The 18,934-nt window shown below is 39.0% G+C and overlaps 1 protein-coding gene across 4 annotated transcripts in view; it reads left to right on the top strand.

The window, feature by feature from the left end:
- TMX4 (thioredoxin-related transmembrane protein 4) overlaps positions 1-14,170 on the top strand; it is a 43,941-nt gene extending 29,771 nt beyond the window's left edge. For all 4 annotated transcript variants that reach the window (XM_011998582.1, XM_011998566.1, XM_011998574.1 and 1 more), the window contains 3 exons: positions 4,124-4,225; positions 7,661-7,724; positions 8,898-14,170. In XM_011998582.1, the coding sequence (XP_011853972.1) occupies positions 4,124-4,225; positions 7,661-7,724; positions 8,898-9,268 (537 nt within the window). In that variant the 3' untranslated portion in view covers positions 9,269-14,170. The remainder of the gene's footprint in view (positions 1-4,123; positions 4,226-7,660; positions 7,725-8,897) is intronic.
- Positions 14,171-18,934: the final 4,764 nt, after the last annotated feature.

Genomic DNA, 18,934 nt, shown 5'->3' with positions numbered 1-18,934 from the left:
CAACATGACACTTAAAGGAAATGCTCACTGGAGCATTTTGGATTTCCGATTTTTGGATTTGTGATGCTCACCTGGTAAGTGTAATGCAGAAATCTAAAAAAATCAGAAATCTGAAGCATGTCTGGTCCCAAGCATTTGGGATAAGGGATACTCAACCTGTATATGCTTTTGCTAACTAGGTTTAGCATTTAAATGTATTTAAAGCATTTTTTATTGGATTTGGTGAATCTCTGCTGTTCACTGATAATATAGGATGTAACTTCCCTCTCCTAAATGTTACTGTTGTTTTGAGAGGATGTAGGCATATGGCACATTTTAGCTAAAATAAGATGTGCTACATCCTTGGGAGGACAATCTGTGTGATGGGTGCTACCTTCCTTTTTATTAGAATGACGTGACAGAAGACTTAAGGCTTTATTTAAAATATCTGATGATAAGAATTAAAAGCTATGAACATTTAGACTACAGAAAAACAAAGTGTATTTTAACTTGAAAACATTCCTCTGTGATTTACATAGCGTGTCTCTTCTCAATGTTTTTTTCGTATAAAAATGTTTAGGATGTTTTGTAGAATGTTATAGTGACAGTGGTGCACATCTGTAAGGTACCTCTCATAGATCCTACAAGAGGCTGCGAGGTTATGTTTTGTTACAAGTGCTGAGAGCTAAAGCATGAAAGAAGTGAAACGTTGACCATGATTGAAGAGTCTTTTCTAGCTGTTTCTTTGCAAGGAAGATACTTTGGGGATTCTGATCTGTGTCTGAAAGAGTTAAAGGGCTTGTTCCAGAACTCCTCAGAGAGTATATCCTATGACACGGGTGGACTCTAAATCCAAAGGCTCTCTGTCCTTCAGGGCCAGCGTAGGTTTGAATGAGACTCTGCAACACTGGGCTGAACGAGTGAGTGGGTGTGACTAAGCAGTATTTAATCCAACCTGCAGCAGTTTAGACTTCCAGCGGGAGTGCTTGCCTTTCTGGGGAGGGAAGGCTCTACCTCAGATACATGGAGGCCTTGGCTTGGCTGTCTTCCTTAAGTCTATCTGACCACTGATTAGAATGCTCTTCTCATTTATTCTGTTGTAAAGATGTTTTAATTTCATCTTCTCACTCAAATATGCATGTGGCCAAAATTAGCTCTAACTTAATCGTGTACTATGGTAGTATAAGATATCATGCCCATCAGATGACATTTTAGTGCATTTTCAGTGAACAGAGTAAGATACTTTTTTTTTTTTTTTTGAGACAGAGTCTTGCTCTGTCACCCAGGCTGGAGTGCAGTGGGGCAATCTCAACTCACTGCAACCTCCACCTCCTAGGTCCAAGCAATTCTCCTGCCCTAGTCTCCCAAATAGGTGGGACTACAGGCGCACACCACCATGCCTGGCTAATTTTTTGTATTTTTGTTAGAGATGGAGTTTCACCATATTGGCCAGGCTGGTCTCGAACTCCTGACCTCGTGATTCACCCGCCTCGGCCTCCCAAAGTGCTCAGATTACAGGTGTGAGCCACCGCGCCCGGCCGGAGTAAGATACTTTCTTTTTCATCTAGTACAATAGTATAAGGTATCATGCCCATCAGGTTACATTTTTGTGCATTTTCCGTGAACAGCATGGGATATTTCCTTGTGGTAAGCACGTATAATATTGAACAAGGATCAGTATTTTCCACAAGTGAAAACTGTCACTTTGCCTAGTAATTAAAGAAACAGAAACACAATGATCTAAAACTGAATTGGATTTTATTTAATAAGCTATTCCTTTGGAAACATATATAAAGCAAAACTTCAAGGACATGTTACCATTAATCCTAACACTTATAAGGGGCTTTAAAGCCGTTGTAGACTCAAAGTAAACAGGTAAATATTTATATCTGTACTTGTGAAAGTACAACCTGATTAATGAATCGTTACTAATAATGACCTAAAAGACCAGAAGATGGCAGAGTTTCTCCAAGAAACTGAAATCCCTTTAAAAAGGAAGTTGATACAAGAAAACTGAAGTGCAGCTTATTAAAATAAGAGGATGTTTTGAAAGTACTAAGTGTTCGAGTCAGAATGCAATGCTTCAAAAGCAAATGATTTAATGAAATTAAAAAGTAATGTAGAAAGTTTCTTGAGAGTTGCATTAATCATTTATTTTGCAGAAAGGGCATGAGATACTGTATAGAAGGACTTAAAACTGCACATTATTTTTCCTAACCATATGAGTAAGATAAATCAGCAGATACTTATAAAGCAAGTTCTAGAATACATTCATGGGTTGGCACAGAGGCAGATTGACTTTGACCATCTTCTAATTCTTTGGCACATTTTAGGGTTTAATCTTGATAATACTGAGTCCCCCGAGAAAAGCATAAGTTTAATACATAGTATTTTCTAAAGTAGGAAGCTATACAGTAAATTTTAAAACTTCCATTGAAAAGAGTTTGAATGAAACGATGTTTTGATATCTGAAATATGCCTTTTGCTTGCTGAGTTGTAAAATGCTAAGTTATCTTTTTTTTTTTTTCGAGATGAAGTCTTGCTCTGTCGCCCAGGCTGTAGTGCAGTGGTACAGTCTCAGCCCACTGCAACCTCCGCCTCCTGAGTTCAAGCGATTCTCCTGCCTCAGTCCCCTGAGTAGCTAGGATTACAGGCATATGCCACTATGCCCAGCTAATTTTTGTATTTTTAGTAGAGACAGGGTTTCACCATATTGGTCAGGCTGGTCTCGAACTCCTGACCTCGTGATCCGCCCACCTCAGCACCCCAAAGTGCTGGGATTACAGGCGTAAGTCACCCACCGTGTCCAGCCAAGTTACTCTTTAATAAGCAGTTGTCCTGGTTAAACACACACTGATGACCAGTGCCATCAACAGAGGACAGATGCCAGCTTTACAGTTTGAGAGTGTGTTTGCCTTTCCTATGAATAAATAGCTCAGGCATTTGATGCATCTTTTCCTTATTCAACAAATACTGATTGAACACTTTGATTCCATGTGTCAGTGTTTAAAATACTTGCTGAGTCTTTAGTTCTATCTCTTCTGCTGAATAAGAAATTGTGGAGAGATATTTCAGATTATGCTAAATCAGTTTACAAGCTTTTTTCTTTGTTTATTTATCATTCCAAATTAAGCCAGAATAAAATATGTTAATTGCATTGACGTAAGCTAAGAAACCAATGGGAGTGATTTAGATTTTGAGAAATAGGAAATTAAAATAGAAACTTGGACTCATTTTCATCAACCTTACTGGTTCTAGGCAAGTCATTGTCATTACCTTGCTTGCTGATGATATTTGGAGCCATATCATCCTGTGCTCGAATTTTAGTTAATGGCCATTTTTGAAGCTGTCAGAATCTTAAACCAAAGACTGAGTCATTGTGAGGAAGCATGGCTCCTGCAACTCTACATCTAAGTAGACTTTGATGTTTTGACTTTGAAATAGCAAGTTCATATCTGTTAATTTCTGTATGATTTAGCATGTAAATAATTTCTAGCTATGATTATGTCCCTTATTTTTAGAGTGTTTGTCGTCAAATAGAGTCTTAGGGAACAGTAAGCATGAAGGGATGTACACTATTCAAAGACTGCTGGAATCTCATTTACTTATAATAAATTAACCAGAAAAACTGATTCTTCTGTCTACTGTTACATTTTATGTTTTCTGGTAATTTACTAAACTTTGAAAGGATGAATGGGTGTAGAGCAATGAGAGTCTGATTAGAAAAAAGAGGTATGGAGACATTTTAAATGGTTGACGTTCTGTAAGTCATAATTTAGTTTTACTAAAAAGTCAGAGGCCCAAACAGTTTAATTTTTTAATGAATGCCCTATTATAAGTAAACATTGAGATGTATATAATTATTAGGGGAGGAGGGCCAAAAGCATCCATCATGGTGGAAGAAAGGACTATCACAATGATTCTACCAGCATTCTATCCAGATTATGACCTCTAAGCAGGTATAACTTTTTTTTTTAGTAATGACTTTGATTACTACTGTGTTTCCCAATATTATAAAATTGACTTGTTCTTTAAGAATCATTTAGATATATAAACCTATGTATGTAAAAACAACAGCTAGAGAGGGAGATTGAAATATTTTTGGTTCTCTTAAAAATTAATATTTTTTTTCTTCTGATTCCAGCATCTTCACAACTATTTCACAGTGACCCTTGGAATTCCTGCTTGGTGTTCTTATGTCTTTTTCGTCATAGCCACCTTGGTTTTTGGCCTTTTTATGGGTCTGGTAAGAGATAATACCAAACCTTTTTCTATCTTTAAGGCAAAATGGATTTCATGTACAAGTAAAAGGCAACCAAGAAAGAAAAACCACATAAAAAATAGTATTTTGTGTAATCTAAGTAGTTAAATAGCATTTGCTTGTTTGAGACTGCTTTCAATGGTAATGTGAGATATAATAGAAAATTTATTAAATTCTTATCTTCTAATCTTATCCTTTAAGTATTTTGAAGATGTGTACTGCCTAGACTATAGACAGTGATTAAAAAAAAAAGAGAGAGACCGTACTTGAATTGATAGTTTCTACGACAACTGAGTCAGCTGTGATTTCACACGTTGCCTACTTAATTAGAACACTGTAGTGATAAGGCCAATGTTTTGAATTTGTTCCTTGGGTAGATGCAAGATTTTTGGTGGTGTTGTTCTTATCCTCCAGTTAAACTAATCCTGACTAGCTGCTTATGCATACACTCTGGTTTTCCTGAGATAGATAATGTAGTTAAAACAACACAGTTATTCTTTGGGCATGAAAATCAGTATGCAGTATTTATCTGTGTATTTTCTCCCCAGGTATTTCAGGCAAGAGTTGAATAATAAATTGATTTATCTAACTATATAGGCAACTATAAATGTTTAGCATGTTGTACTTTTTATTATTTTTTTCTTTCTCTTAACCTAATCTTGATTAGTTTGACTGCATTTTAAACCCTAACTAAACCAAAAAATTTTAAAAATCCTTTATACTGTATACTAATCACATAGTTCCTAAACACTGTAATGGGAATAATTGACCATTACTAAAAATTTATGTCAAAGAACAGACTTCAAGGTAAGATTATCTTAAAGTCTATCCTTATATTTTATAATGAATTTTGACTCTTCAGCAAGTTCTTTGTAAAAATAAGCTTAAAATGTTAACAATTGACTTATAGTAAGTGATAACTCCAAGAGGCCAAAGAGGCTCGATTTGACTTTTCCATGAACATACTTAATACATATCATGGCTTATCTTTGAAACTTGGATCCTGATGTTAACTTCAGGGATAGGAATGGGGCTTACTTAGATATCTGTATATGTCCTTCATTAGGTCCTGGGTATGTTCTGTTCTGTTGCATTAATCTTTTTGCTAATTAACATGTCCCCATTGCTCTCATCTAAAGGGATTCAACACTGGATATAAATAGAATGTGATTGTCTGTGCTTCTCCCATCTGTTGTCTGATGCTAGATTTTTCTAGCAGTCTGTTTTGGGGCTACCGTAGTGTGAGGTTCTTGTAGGGGGAACGGTATGAGGTCCCAGGCGAGTCAATGATGGAGTTATAGGGAATGTAGGTTGTGTGTGAACTTGTTGGGAGACTACTGAAAATGCTTAGAGTTTTAGAATATTATTTTCGATGTTGACTTCAAGTCCATGAAATTGAGTCAGGCCTGCCTGCCTACACCTTGGATTCCTTTGGAAACCTAGATTCAGATAATCAGTGCAGAAAGGTTATTGGAGGCTTGGCCTGAAGTAAGGAGAGAGTGATTCTAGCCTGTTCGAGTGATTAAGTGAGATAGACTACCCTTCCTTAATAAGAAAATAACTTTAACAAAATATTATTAACTTTTTTAACAAAATAATAATAATTTCAAAGCATACGAATCATAAATTTAAAAAGATTCATACATTAATTGTTAATAAGTTTCCAAAAAAATAACAAACACGTATCTATGTTCAAAGTGCCTGTTTTAGGCTGGGCACAGTGGCTGAGGCCTGTAATCTTGACACTCTGGGAGCCCGAGGCAGGTGGATCATTTGAGCCCAGGAGTTTGAGACCAGCCTGGGCAACATGGTAAAACCCTGTCTCTACAAAAAATACAAAAATTAGCCTTGCATTGTGGCACACAGCTGTAGGCCCAGCTACTTGGGAGGCTGAGGTGGGAGGATCACTTGAGCCCAGGAGTTCGAGGCTGCTGTGAGCCATAATCTTGCCACTATACTCCAGCCTGGGTGACAGAACTAGACCCTGTCTCCCAAGAAAAAAAAAACACAAAAAAACCCCTCTCTCTCTATATATATACACACACACATACAATGCCTTTTCTATAACTGTTAAGTATATTAAAGTAAACACGCAACTGCTAGAATTTTTGCCTTTAGTAACGTTTAATTTCTTATGTACTTTCAACTTCTGTTTTGTGAGAGTTATACAATTTGAAACAGCTGCATTCTTATCCCATTTTAAATCATCTATTCCAGAATGACATTTTTGTTAACTTCTAGGATGATACAGAAGTGTTTCTCAATTGTTTTCATATCTTAGCCACATAGGGAATATTTATGTAGCATGCCAGGGTAAAGGTATACTGAGGGTCAAAGCTGCCTGAGGCTGGCTCTGAATGGCCCAGACTCCTTGAAGGATGACATGTCTGTTGGAAAGCTAGGATCTAATTTTTTTTTTTTTTTGGTAACCTCACCAACTGAGTCAAAATTAAATGACTAAGTTAGATAGACTAAACCTGAGATAAAATTGTTGAATGTACAATTTTCCAGAATAGAAGAGTAGGATAAATTAAGGTGCTGGATATGGTAATTAACCTGATTTGATCATTATACTGTATATACATGCATTGAAACATCACATTGTACCCCATCCGTATATATAGTTACTGTGTGTCAATTATAAATAAAAAAGACAAGTCAGAAAAAAAATGTGTCCTGGAATAGCCAGTAAACATACAACTATCACATTAAAAGGTAAGGTTTTCAAACTGGAATCATTTCAGAATGAATGTTTTTTTCTCGTCGTTGTTCAAATTGATTTAATGGCTTACAGCTTATTGTTCCCCAACCCACCAAGCCTTCCTGCAACTCATTGCCCCACCTCCTGGGTCTCCTCAGTTTGGCATTCAGGGCTTTCTCTGGATCCAAGATCCCCCCATGGAAATCCAACTTGGTTTAGCTTAGAGCAGCCAGGCGGTGCTGCTGTTCTCTCCTGACTGCCCAGGGCATTAAACGCCCCCTCCTTCAAAGTCATCCTCAGTCCTTCCCCACCCACAGCTGGCTGTAATATTTGTGAAATGTTCTTCCACTCAATCACGGGTTACCCATTGGTGAGGGACAGCCTGTATAAAGAGTGGTTTGGTTGTCCAGAATAGTGTATTTAAAAAGACTTGATTCATAGTGTCTGTCCTCTTACACCTACTTGGTTCATCTATTTATAGTGGGTTCTCTGTAGACTTTTGGCTTTGTGACCACTTTCTAAATTAATATTTTCCTGAATTATATCACATTTGAAAAGTAGGAAATTCTTAATTATATCCTTGTCTCTTGTGAAGACTTTTGACTGGCTGCTAATTATTAGTCTAAGAATATCTGATTATAGAAGCAAGGCCTAATTTTGAGGCCCTTTGGTAATAAATGTCCTATCTATTCACTGCAAAATCACTTTTTTCCCTCCAGGTCTTGGTGGTAATATCAGAATGTTTCTATGTGCCACTTCCAAGGCATTTATCTGAGCGTTCTGGTAAGTACCACAAGCTCCTGTGTTCTAGAGTGTTTTTGGAATTCTGTGGTGTGCCTTTTTGTGCTCATATAGATAGTGGGTTTTCTCTGTGATTTACTAGGTGAGCAAATCATCACTACCAGATTTCTTAAAATATGTTTTCTAGGTAGATTTGAACAAAAATTATTTTTCTCCCTTTCTTAAATTAGGAAATATTTCATTTTGGCAATTGCTTTTTCTTTTTAAGTGTGTGCACTTCATTAATCAGTATCATATTTTCCTTTATTCTAACTAGAACTAGAAGGGAAGAAGGGAAACTCAATATATATTGAGTCTGCTGTGTGCTAGTAACTCTCCTAAGTCCTTTAAAAGCAGTTTTCCCAAATCACTGCACTGCTGCACACTTCTTCTGGGGCCAGGTGCCCCTGGATTTGCATGTCTTTATTCCAGACTATTTCTGAGACTGCATAAAGATGTTCATGAGACTTTGTAATTGTTGAATTTTATGTGGGAGTTTAAATAAGCTCATGTTTCTTTTTAGTTCTTGAAGTTTTTGAGGCTTTGAGACTTCCATAGATAATTTGAAAATATGATTCTTAGAATTCTTAAAAGTAATAGAAACCCAATATCAAACATTTTAGGAAAACAAATGAAAATTTATTAGCTCACATAACTGAAAAGCCCAGGGACATTCTAGCTTCAAGCATGGCCCGAGTGATGTTAGGTTTCTCTTTCTGTGTGGCTTATTCATAAGAGCTGTTGACAGTCCTTGCACACTTTCTCTGTTTAAAAATCCCTGAAGAAAAAGAGGCTTTTTCTCCTGACTCTGACCCAGAACTCCTGGGGAGTACTTTGAGTGGCTTAGCTTGTCACGTCTCTGAACCAATCACCATGACCGATAGAGTCACTGAGCTTTCTACAAGACACAATATACAGAGCGTAAAGGAAATTTTGCCCTTGCTGCCCACATGCCCTGCTGAAGTCATTATGGTCCATGAAATCTCCAGAGACAGATGGAGAAGCCCTAAATGGGGCTAGGATGCCAACCAGAGAATCTGTCCTCTGTGACCATAGCTTCAAGATAGAAAAAACTGTCACTTACCCTCTATTTTTATTTCACAGCTAAACACATTCAATTGATTACTGAATTACCATTGTTTATTCAGAGGATATTCCTCTTTCTTCCCTCCACAGAGCAGAATGGGAGGTCAGAGGAGGCTCATAGGGCTGAACAGTTGCAGGATGCAGAGGAGGAAAAAGATGATTCAAATGAAGAAGAAAACAAAGACAGCCTTGTAGATGATGAAGAAGAGAAAGAAGATCTTGGCGACGAGGATGAAGCAGAGGAAGAAGAGGAGGAGGACAACCTGGCTGCTGGTGTGGATGAGGAGAGAAGTGAGGCCAATGACCAGGGGCCCCCAGGAGAGGACAGTGTGACCCGGGAGGAAGTAGAGCCTGAGGAGGCTGAAGAAGGCATCTCTGAGAAGCCCTGCCCAGCTGACACAGAGGTGGTGGAAGACTCCTTGAGGCAGCGTAAAAGTCAGCATGCTGACAAGGGACTGTAGATTTAGTGACACGTTTTCAAGAATACACACCAAAACAATATGTCAGCTTTCCTCTGGCCTGCAGTTTGTACCAAATCCTTAATTTTTCCTGAATGAGCAAGCTTCTCTCTTAAAAGATGCTCTCTAGTCATTTGGTCTCATGGCAGTAAGCCTCGTGTATACTAAGGAGAGTCTTTCAGGTGTGACAATCAGGATATAGAAAAACAAACGTGATGTTGGGATCTGTTTGGGGACTGGGATGGTAACAAGTTCATTTACTTGGGGGTCAGAGAGTCTTGACCAGAGGAGGCCACTTCCAGCCCTAATTAGCACCTTCTAGAGACAAGGCTGCAGGCCCTGTGAAATGAAAGCCAAGCAGGAGCCTTGGCTCCTGAGCATCCTCAAAAGTGTAGCGTAGAAGCCTTGCTTCCTTTTCTTGTGTAAAGTATTTATTTTTCTCAAATTGCAAGAAACATCTGGCACCACAGTGCATGAAAAATCTTTTACAGCTAGAAATTGAAAGGGTCTTAGGTATAGAGAGCAGCTCAGAAGTCATCCCAGCTGTCTGAATCTCTTGTGTTTTATTTCTTACCTATAATTTTTCCATCTTTTCCACCATGGGCATTCAGGCTCTCCACACTCTTCACAATTATCTCTTGGTCAGAGGACTCCAGTAGCAGCCAGGTTTACATGAACTGTGTTTGTTTATTCTGACCTAAGCGTTTAGATAATCAGTATCCATAACCCATGAAGCCGTGACTGCCAAACATCTCAAATGAAATGTAGCCATCAGAGACTCAAAAGGAAGTAAGGATTTTACAAGACAGATTAAAAAAAAATTGTTTTGTCCAAAATATAGTAGTAGTAGTAGTTGTTGTTGTTTTTAAGTTTTCTTAGCAATATTTTTTCAAGCCAGAAGTCCTCTAAGTCTTGCCAGTACAAAGTAGTCTTGTGAAGAAAAGTTGAATATTGTTTTGTTTTGTTTTCATCTCAAGGTGTTCCCTGGGTCTTGAACTACTGTAACAGTAACTAAAAAACCACTTCTGATTTTCCTTCGGTGATGTGCTTTTGGTGAAAGAATTAATGAATTCCAGTACCTGAAAGTGAAAGATTTGATTTTGTTTCCATCTTCTGTAATCTTCCAAAGATTATATCTTTGTAAATCTCTCAATACTCAGTCTACTTTAAGTACCCAGGGAGGCTAATTTCTTTTGGAAAAAATCTATCCATCTACTTCTCTCTTACCTGATTTATGTGTTAGAATAAATTCATGAAATTAGATTCCAAGCATATGAAAGATGCCTAAAGTTGATTCTATGCCCCTTGGATCCAGGCAGAATAATGAGTACAGGTTTAAGAAATTCTAAAAGTTCCTGTCATCTTTAGAAAGGAACATGCAGTATATTTCTATCTGGCTGTTTAGATAACCCTTTCCTTGTATTAACTGCGAGCACGGAGCCCACTGTGGGGGAGGTTCTGAAACTCTGCCCTCCAGTGGTTGAATGAGGATGTTGCAAGACTTGCACAAAGGAGGTGGTGGTTCTGACAGCATCAATTTTTAGAGATGGCTCTTTTTCATCTTTCCAATTCAGTTACTTGACAGTCTTCTTCCCCAGTATGGTGAAGTTTGTTAAGAGTCACCAGTAACTGTGCTTTTCAGACAGTAGTGCAGCTTCAAGTTCAAGGCCATCCCTGGGCTGATGGGCTGGGAGAACCTTACCATGTGCCTGCCTATTTCCTGCCGCCTTAGTCACTGCCCATTTCCTGCCCCCTTGGTCGCTGACACACCTTCACCCAAAGTGCCATGGTTCTGATGGTAGCAGTTCCATCTCCCTGACATCAGGAAGCTTTTCTGGATCAGAGCAGAGCAGGGCCTGCCTGTCCTCGTGTCACTGGATTTCTTTCTCTTATAATTAGCTGAAACAGAGTGTTCAAAGAACAGTAAACTCAGGTTCAGAGGTATTATGGAATAAGAATGATTTTATAGTTTGGCTTTTCTATATAATGCCTCCCCCTCAAACTGAAATATTCATTTTTTTAGTGGAGTATTTGACTAGAGGGGAGGAAGGGCAGAAATACAGTCTACACTGGCTTTTAAAAATGTAAAGCCAGTTTCCAACTGAACCCCAAATAGTACAGGTTGAACATTCCTGATCCAACAATCCAAAACCCCAAATGCTCCAAAATCTTAAACTTTTTGAGTTTCAACATTTTGTCAGAAATAGAAAACTTTACACCTGACCTCATTTGACAGGTGGCAGTTACAGTGCAATCAAAACTTTGTTCCATGCACAAGATTCTTAAAAATATTGGTTAAAATTACCTTCAAGCTGTGTTATATAAGGTGTATATAAAAAATAAATGAATTTTGTGTTTAGACTTGGGTGTACTCCCAAGATACCTCCTTATATATATACAAAAATCCCCAAATCCAAAAATATTTGAAACACTTCTGGTCCCACACATTTTGGATAAGGGATATTTGACCAATATCTAATTATATAATTAGAAAAATATATTTTCTTTTTTTTTTTTTTTTTTTTTTTGGAGTTTCACTCTTGTTGCCTAGACTGCAATGGCACAATCTTGGCTTACTGCAACCTCCGCCTCCCTAGTTCAAGGGATTCTCCTGCCCCAGCCTCCCAGGTAGCTGGGATTACAGGCATGCGCCACTGTGCCTGGCTAATCTTGTATTTTTAATAGAGATGCGGTTTCGCCATGTTGGTCAGACTGGTCTTGAACTCCTGACCTCAGGTGATCCACCCGCCTCAGCCTCCCAAAATGCTGGGATTACAGGCGTGAGCCACCACGCCTGGCAGAAAATGTATTTTCTTGCTCAGCAGTACTTTAAAAAAAAAAAATTGAAGGGTGAGGAAAGAACATCTTGGAGAAGAGGACCCATTAAAACTTTAAATATCTATGGGAACCATTTTTCCTGATTTTCCCTTTTTTAACATCATGGCAAAGATGGGTTTTTTCCCAAGTGACGTGATAAGTATAACTAATTTAATGTCTTTCCACTTGAATATTTTAGGTTTGTTTTCAATACTTAATGAATGAAAACTAAAGAAGAAAAGTCAACCTAAAATAATTTAAGCTTAAAATTATATGAACATTTCTATAAGAGTTTGTGGGTTTTTTCTATAGATAATATATTTGATCCAGAACTCAAGTGCATGGAAACATGATTTTGATTTTTAAAATCTAAAAAAAAAAATTAAAATCATGCTTCCCTCTATTGCAATACCAGTTATTTAGTCACAGAATGGTATTTTATGTAAATTAAAATTAGGTGAATGCAATGCAGGTAACTGGTTTTGGAATGGGAATGTGCAGTGCTTTATGTTTGGGGAGTTGGAGCAGGGTGCCTCTTCCTCAATTAAAAGGAAAGTTTGAAACTTCTGATTACCTTTATGTTGGTTTCTCTTATTATTTATCTCTTGCTAGATCTGCTAAACCAACCCAGCTTGCTCAGAGATCTCATACTGAAGCACCATACAGGCAATCCACATCTTTCTTTCCCTTTGAAGTATAGTCATTGGATGGGATGAGGTGCGGGCCTGTTGGGTTCACAGGGCCTTGCACTGCATGGGCACATACTTACAAGCTCATCTTGTGCATAGAATCCCTGTCTGTTAGCCACAGGCCTCTTTGACTGTATACATTCAAAATAACTACTATAGTAGAAAATAGATAAGCTTCAGCTGAGTTGGCTTTTGATCGTGGAAAAAGCCAAAATTTGACTTTTTATGGCCAAAATTCCTTGTTGACAGCTGTGATATCCTGATATGATTTGGGAATATGTCAGTCTACAGAACCTGCATCCTGTAAAAACACCTATGGGGTAGATGATAAAAGTCATTTTTAAGGCAAGTACTTACCATGTGACTTTTTATTACCAAATGTATCAGTAGTGGAGCTGGTATGTTGTTTTATAGGATGGAAACATTAAAAGTCCAGAGAAAAATAAATTTTAAGAAAAGGTGGAAAAGATAGGGTAAACCGGAGATTTCAACATAAAATCTTTAGCATGAAGTGAGAGAAAGAAGAGGGAGATTGGTTGTCTTGCTCGTGTCAATAGGCTATCTGTCTTTCATCTTGGTGTTGCAGTGTTACTTCTGTCAGTTAAATTATAAATACGTGGTTGACCCATCCTGTCAGATGTACCAGCATTTTTGGAAGAATTCATTCAAATCTCTTATGCCAACAGAAAAGTTCCTTCTTGTGTAATATCTCTTTACCTCAGTCCTACACTTTGATTCTCTGGAGGAGATTTAACTTGTCTTAAAAAGCCAAATTTGGAGTCATCAAGCCTGCTGAACCTGATGGGGCAGCTTTTTGAACAGCTTTCCGGAAGCAAGAGCTTCAGTTGAAAAGCCCTTTGATCGCTTCAGCCCAGGACATGGCCTTCACATGGCTTATTCTCAGTAAAGCTTTATGTAGACTGTGACGCTATATATGTGTGACTCATACAACTTTGACGTGTTTCTGAAGTAGTTTAATCATATTTGTTATTAGCCTGTTTGTGGAAATGCAATTTTTATACTAAAAACATTGCTTATTTGCAATGCGGTATGTTATAAATGTGTTGTTTATATTATTTGTATTAGTCTTAGCCTAATGAACCTAATTATTTTTCTTTCTGTATTTTTTGCTTCCTTAAATAGCATCTGCAGCAATTGGAATGAGAAATCCAGATACGTGTTTCAAGTAGTACATTGCCTGAATCACAAATCACTTGATCACAGTATTGTATATAATCCCCGATCCTATTTGTTTCATTTTATTGTAAATTCCCATTTGCATCAAAACCTAATGATAGTGATTAATAAGTAAAAACAAATGGTGTATTGCTTTTCATACAAGTGTTTTCACAAAAACCATTTGCCTAGGCAGCAAAAAATATTAATTTGTTAAAAAAAATTTTCCTTCGTGTCCATCCTCCATCTAGTCTGTTCATTCATTCTCTCTCTCTCTTCCTTCCTGACTCGGTGAAACTCAGACCACGTGCCTTTTAGTTGCTCTGGAAAGTGCACAAAACCAAGACTGGGTCCAAAGATCCAAGGCCCTTCCAGCCACTGTGTTGCCTTCAGAAACCTCTGGGGTCTCCTTCTATCCTGAGGTCTTGGGGTAGCCAGATGGCAAAGGATGCTACTAATCCCCCAAGACACTATGGATTGGCCTTGTCCTTGGGGCTTTCAGAAAACTCCCTTCACCTAACGCTCACCACCACTATAGTGGAAAAACATCAAGGAGGTAAGGTGACTCCTTGAAACACCCTCAGAGACTGAAACAATGGAGATTTGATTTTGGTCTTCTGGAAGATGGTGGGGGATGTGTGTAGTGAGAAGACAGTTATTAAACCTGCATACCACCAAGGCCCGCCCTCAGAGATACTGGCTCAGAATGCTTATTTGCCTGTACAGAGAAAAATGTCTCATGCTGTCTGCCTAGATGACTTTGGTTATTCATCCTTGCCTATAGCAAAACTTGCAGCTTTCAAGCCAGCAACACTGAATTACAAATTTAACCTCCTGCTTTGCTCTAGTCTTGAATGCTCTTTGGAACATATTTCACAATAATAGAAATTCTTTCTTAGAACACGTGAGCTTCTTGATATTGATAACTGTGTTACAGTAGCCCAGGCTGTACTAACAGATCCCCCAAATCTCGGGGGCTTTAAGAACAAGAATTGTATTACTGATTCACAGAGGCCAGGCCAGGCATCCCAGGCAGGCTCTGTCCTATGCAGGTTTTTCTGGGCCTCAAGGTCAAGGGAGGCTTTGCCGTTTAACATGTGGCTGCTGGGCTGGGCATGGTGGCTCACACCTGTAATCCCAATACTTTGGGAGGCCGAGGCAGGTGGATCACCTGAGGTCAGGAGTTCGAGACCAGCCTTAGTAACGTGGTGAAACCCTATCTCTACTAAAAATACAAAAATTAGCCAGCCGTAGTGGCAGGTACCTATAATCCCAACTACTCAGGAGGCTGAGGCAGGAGAATTGCTTGAACTCGGGAGGCGGAGGTTGCAGTGAGCCGAGATCATGCCATTGCACTCCAGCCTCTGCGACAGTGCGAGACTCCATGTTAAAACAAACAACAACAACAAAACGTGACTGCTAAGGTGGCTGTGATCATTTCCATCCCAGTCAGTCAGGAGTAAGAGATGGAGGAACATTGCTGAGAGATTTTAAAGCGAGGCTGCCGCGCATGTGTCATTTATGTTCACATTTCCTGTGAGAGATCTTAGTCACAGGGTCATGCCTAACTGAAAGGAAGACTGAGATGTGTAATCTTGCTGTGTGCTTAAGAACAAAGGGAACTTGAGAGCTAGCAATCTCGTGCCACAATGACTTTTTCTTGCCCCCCTTTGTAAGCCTAGGACCTTCTATAGAGTAAGCTCCTGGGACATAGTATAAATGCACATATGGCAGGAGAGGACAGAGTACCTATGGTCTCAGTGCTGGCGATCTTCCTGCTGGACTTGACCACCGTGGCTCTTCAAGGTACCAGAGTTTTCAAACTGAAAATTGTCATTTCATGGAGTTTGTGTTTTACTTGGGAAGGTGAATATTAGCAGGAAACAAGTTACAAGTGGAAAAGTTAACAAATGCTATATGAGTTTATAAAAAGGAACCTGACCTGGGCTGAGGGTGTAGATGGTATGTGTGACCAGGAGGGCTACATTTGGGGCTGCGGAGGCTGAGGTGGGTGTGGGACCCCTTGGGCACACACAAGCAACCTTTAAGCAACGTGTGTGGAAACAGAGGTTAGCACTGATCTCAAGGAGAATGTCTTTACTAAGCCATCATGGTAGATTCTTGCCCTCATTTTCTTATGCGGGAGTGATGGAGGCACAGTTTCTTACTAATCTTTCCATGAGCTTTTTCTCATTTCAATATCTTTGATATCCCAATCAGTAGGCTGGGCACAGTGGCTCACGCCTGTGATCCCAGCACTTTGGAAGGCCGAGGTGGGTGGATCGTTTGAGCTCAAAAGTGCGAGACCAGCCTGGGCAACATGATGAAACTCCGTCTCTACAAGGGATACAAAAATTAGCCGGGCATGGTGGTGCCTGCCTGAAGTCCCAGCTACTTGAGAAGCTGAGGAGGGAGGATTGCCTGAGCCTGGGGAGGTTGAGGCTGCAGTGAGCAGTGATTATGCCTCTCCACACCAGTCTGGATGACAGAGCAAGACCCTATGTTTAAAAAAAAAAAAAAAGATAGTGACTTCAAAAAGCAGCCCGTGATTATTCTTAGCGGCAGAGGCGGACAACTGCCTCATTCATAATATGTAAATGAAGTGGTGATTTATGGCCAAACCCAAGTCAGGGAGGCCTTTGTGTATAATATACCAAAAAGGGTTTTATGATTGAGTAATATTTAAATTGGTGAGCTTTAATAGGCTGATCATGTGAATCTCCAAGAATAAGTTTAGTTTCTAGCATTTTCAAACTTACTTGAAAAGTGATATTGTGAAATAGATTATTTGAAAACCATCGCACTACAAAAACTAGAAATGCTGACTAAAATACAACCAGTATCGTTTTAAAGATGGAACTGAGCTCAAAAGAGAGTAAGAAAATTCACAAAGCCAAAAATCAAGATGTCAATAAATATGACCTGATATCGGAACTGCCACCAGTGGTGGTGGAGAGAGCAGCAGCTCCCTTAGGTAACCAGAGAGAGTACATTTTATTGTCCATGTAGGTATAGGATGCAAAGCCTTGACTATAGCCAAGTTAGAAAGCTGGAACTGATACTACATAAAATTCCCAGCTACATCCTTGGTGAAATAAAAAATCTCACTAGAACACAGACACTTCAAGAAACCTTTTCTGTCTTAGCCTGGTCTATGTGTTGAAAAATAATAGACTTCCCTAAGAAATCACAATCAATGGTCTGACCTCACACAACTTGGAGTTTGAATTTACAGTAGCTTCATAGTCTCAAAAGGACCTAAACCAAAACAATTCTCATAAAAGGGCTAATGGGGTTGGCGGGATGTACACATGGTGGGGCGGGGGAGGGGGGAATGGATATGCAGAGCTGCTCTTGAAAACACCCTCAGTCTGGCTTAAAGATTCCGATAGATAAAGTCTCACTTAAAATAAACTCATAATTCAAAATTACATATCACACAAGGAAACTATCAGATAGCAAGGTGAGACTTGCTTAAACCCTTGGGATAAAATTATTAAATAGAAACTTTAGATTAAAAGAAAAATAAGCACGTAACACATAACACAAAAGAATTAGGCACTTTTTTTCCCTCAAAATAATGTATTTTAGGTTCATCCATCTTGCATGTATCCGTAGTTCAATTCTTTTTATTGGTGTGTAGTATTTCATTGCATAAATATTCAATGTGTTGCTTATTCCTTCCACTATTCACAGACTTATAGAGAGTTTCTAGTTCTTAGCTGGTCCTTTGAATATTTTGATTGTGAGACATCCCCTGGACTATTCTACTAATAATCTTTGGGAGAAATGCCAAAATGTTAGAAATATATTCCTCAGGATTTTCCAAGATTTGTTCTTGTAGAAAGCAACATATATTACCCTAGCAAGGAACAGATATTTGAGAACACAAACACTGGAACATGTCTTCCTGGGGTTGGATCCCAGGAAGACTCTGGGATCTGCCACTTGCCAGCGGTGGTGTGAATTTGAGTAAGTTACCCAACTTCTCTGTGTGTCATATGTACAATGGGGATAATAAAAGACTTCCACATCCACTAATGAAGGTCTAGACAATTTTAACCACCCCTCCCAATGAAGATAACCGGGAAAGCTGATTTTAAAATATATGTATAGCTACACACTTGAAGGCATCAAAGTTTACAAGATGATGAAGAATATCAGGCCAAGATCTAGGAGAAATTGTAAGGTCAGGAATGTGATCCTGTTGTTTGGGGCTGTGTTTCTCCTGAGGGCATTTACTGTTCATGGAGTAGGGGTAAGGGGTGTGTTGAGAGACTGAGTAATGGTTATGAGAACTTTGTCCTCTGAGGAGACAGGGAATGGCTAAGGATGGGAGGGCCTGTGAAGGACTCACATTAGGAATAAGGATGAACCATAAGTCAGCAGACCCCACAGACACTGAAACTCAGCCTTGGCCTATCCAACTTCTGAAATCAGGATGATGCAATCCTGGAAGTCAGTGTAAATGCTGGGGGAAGTTAACTGGTGGAGGTTGAGTTCCTAGGTTGGATGGCGAGTTTTCTACCTTTTTTTGCTATAAGATAGCAAGCCATAGTTTCAATAAATCCCGAGGTTCATAAAGCCTTATCATTGTGGACTATTGCATTCAAAGGACTATAATCTAGCTGTCAAAAGTGAAAATCGACTCCTTATTTTTCTTTCTTTCTTTGCCTCTTTTAGTCCCCAAAGCTATCCCTGTGCTCCACTTCCCCTCTTTTTGTCTTTATGCCTGAAAATTCTCTAGGGTGTTTCCAAAGTGCAAACACTAATTGTTCTCTTTTCCTAACCACTCTCCTCTTACCTACTACTTCTCCGTCTTTACTCCTGAGAGAAAGCTCCTTTCTCCACAGTTCCCTTCTAACACTCTTATCCCATCTCTGCTTGTAAGATTCTTCTCACTGCATAATAAAGCCATGGAGCTCCAGGAAAGTAGTAAATACCAAAATGGCATTGCCAGAATTTTCCTTGATTGGGGAGGAGGTGG

This window comes from Mandrillus leucophaeus, unplaced genomic scaffold (assembly GCF_000951045.1).
Source record: "Mandrillus leucophaeus isolate KB7577 unplaced genomic scaffold, Mleu.le_1.0 Scaffold116, whole genome shotgun sequence".
Lineage (NCBI taxonomy): Eukaryota > Metazoa > Chordata > Mammalia > Primates > Cercopithecidae > Mandrillus > Mandrillus leucophaeus.
This window is presented reverse-complemented; position numbering and strand designations above follow the sequence as displayed.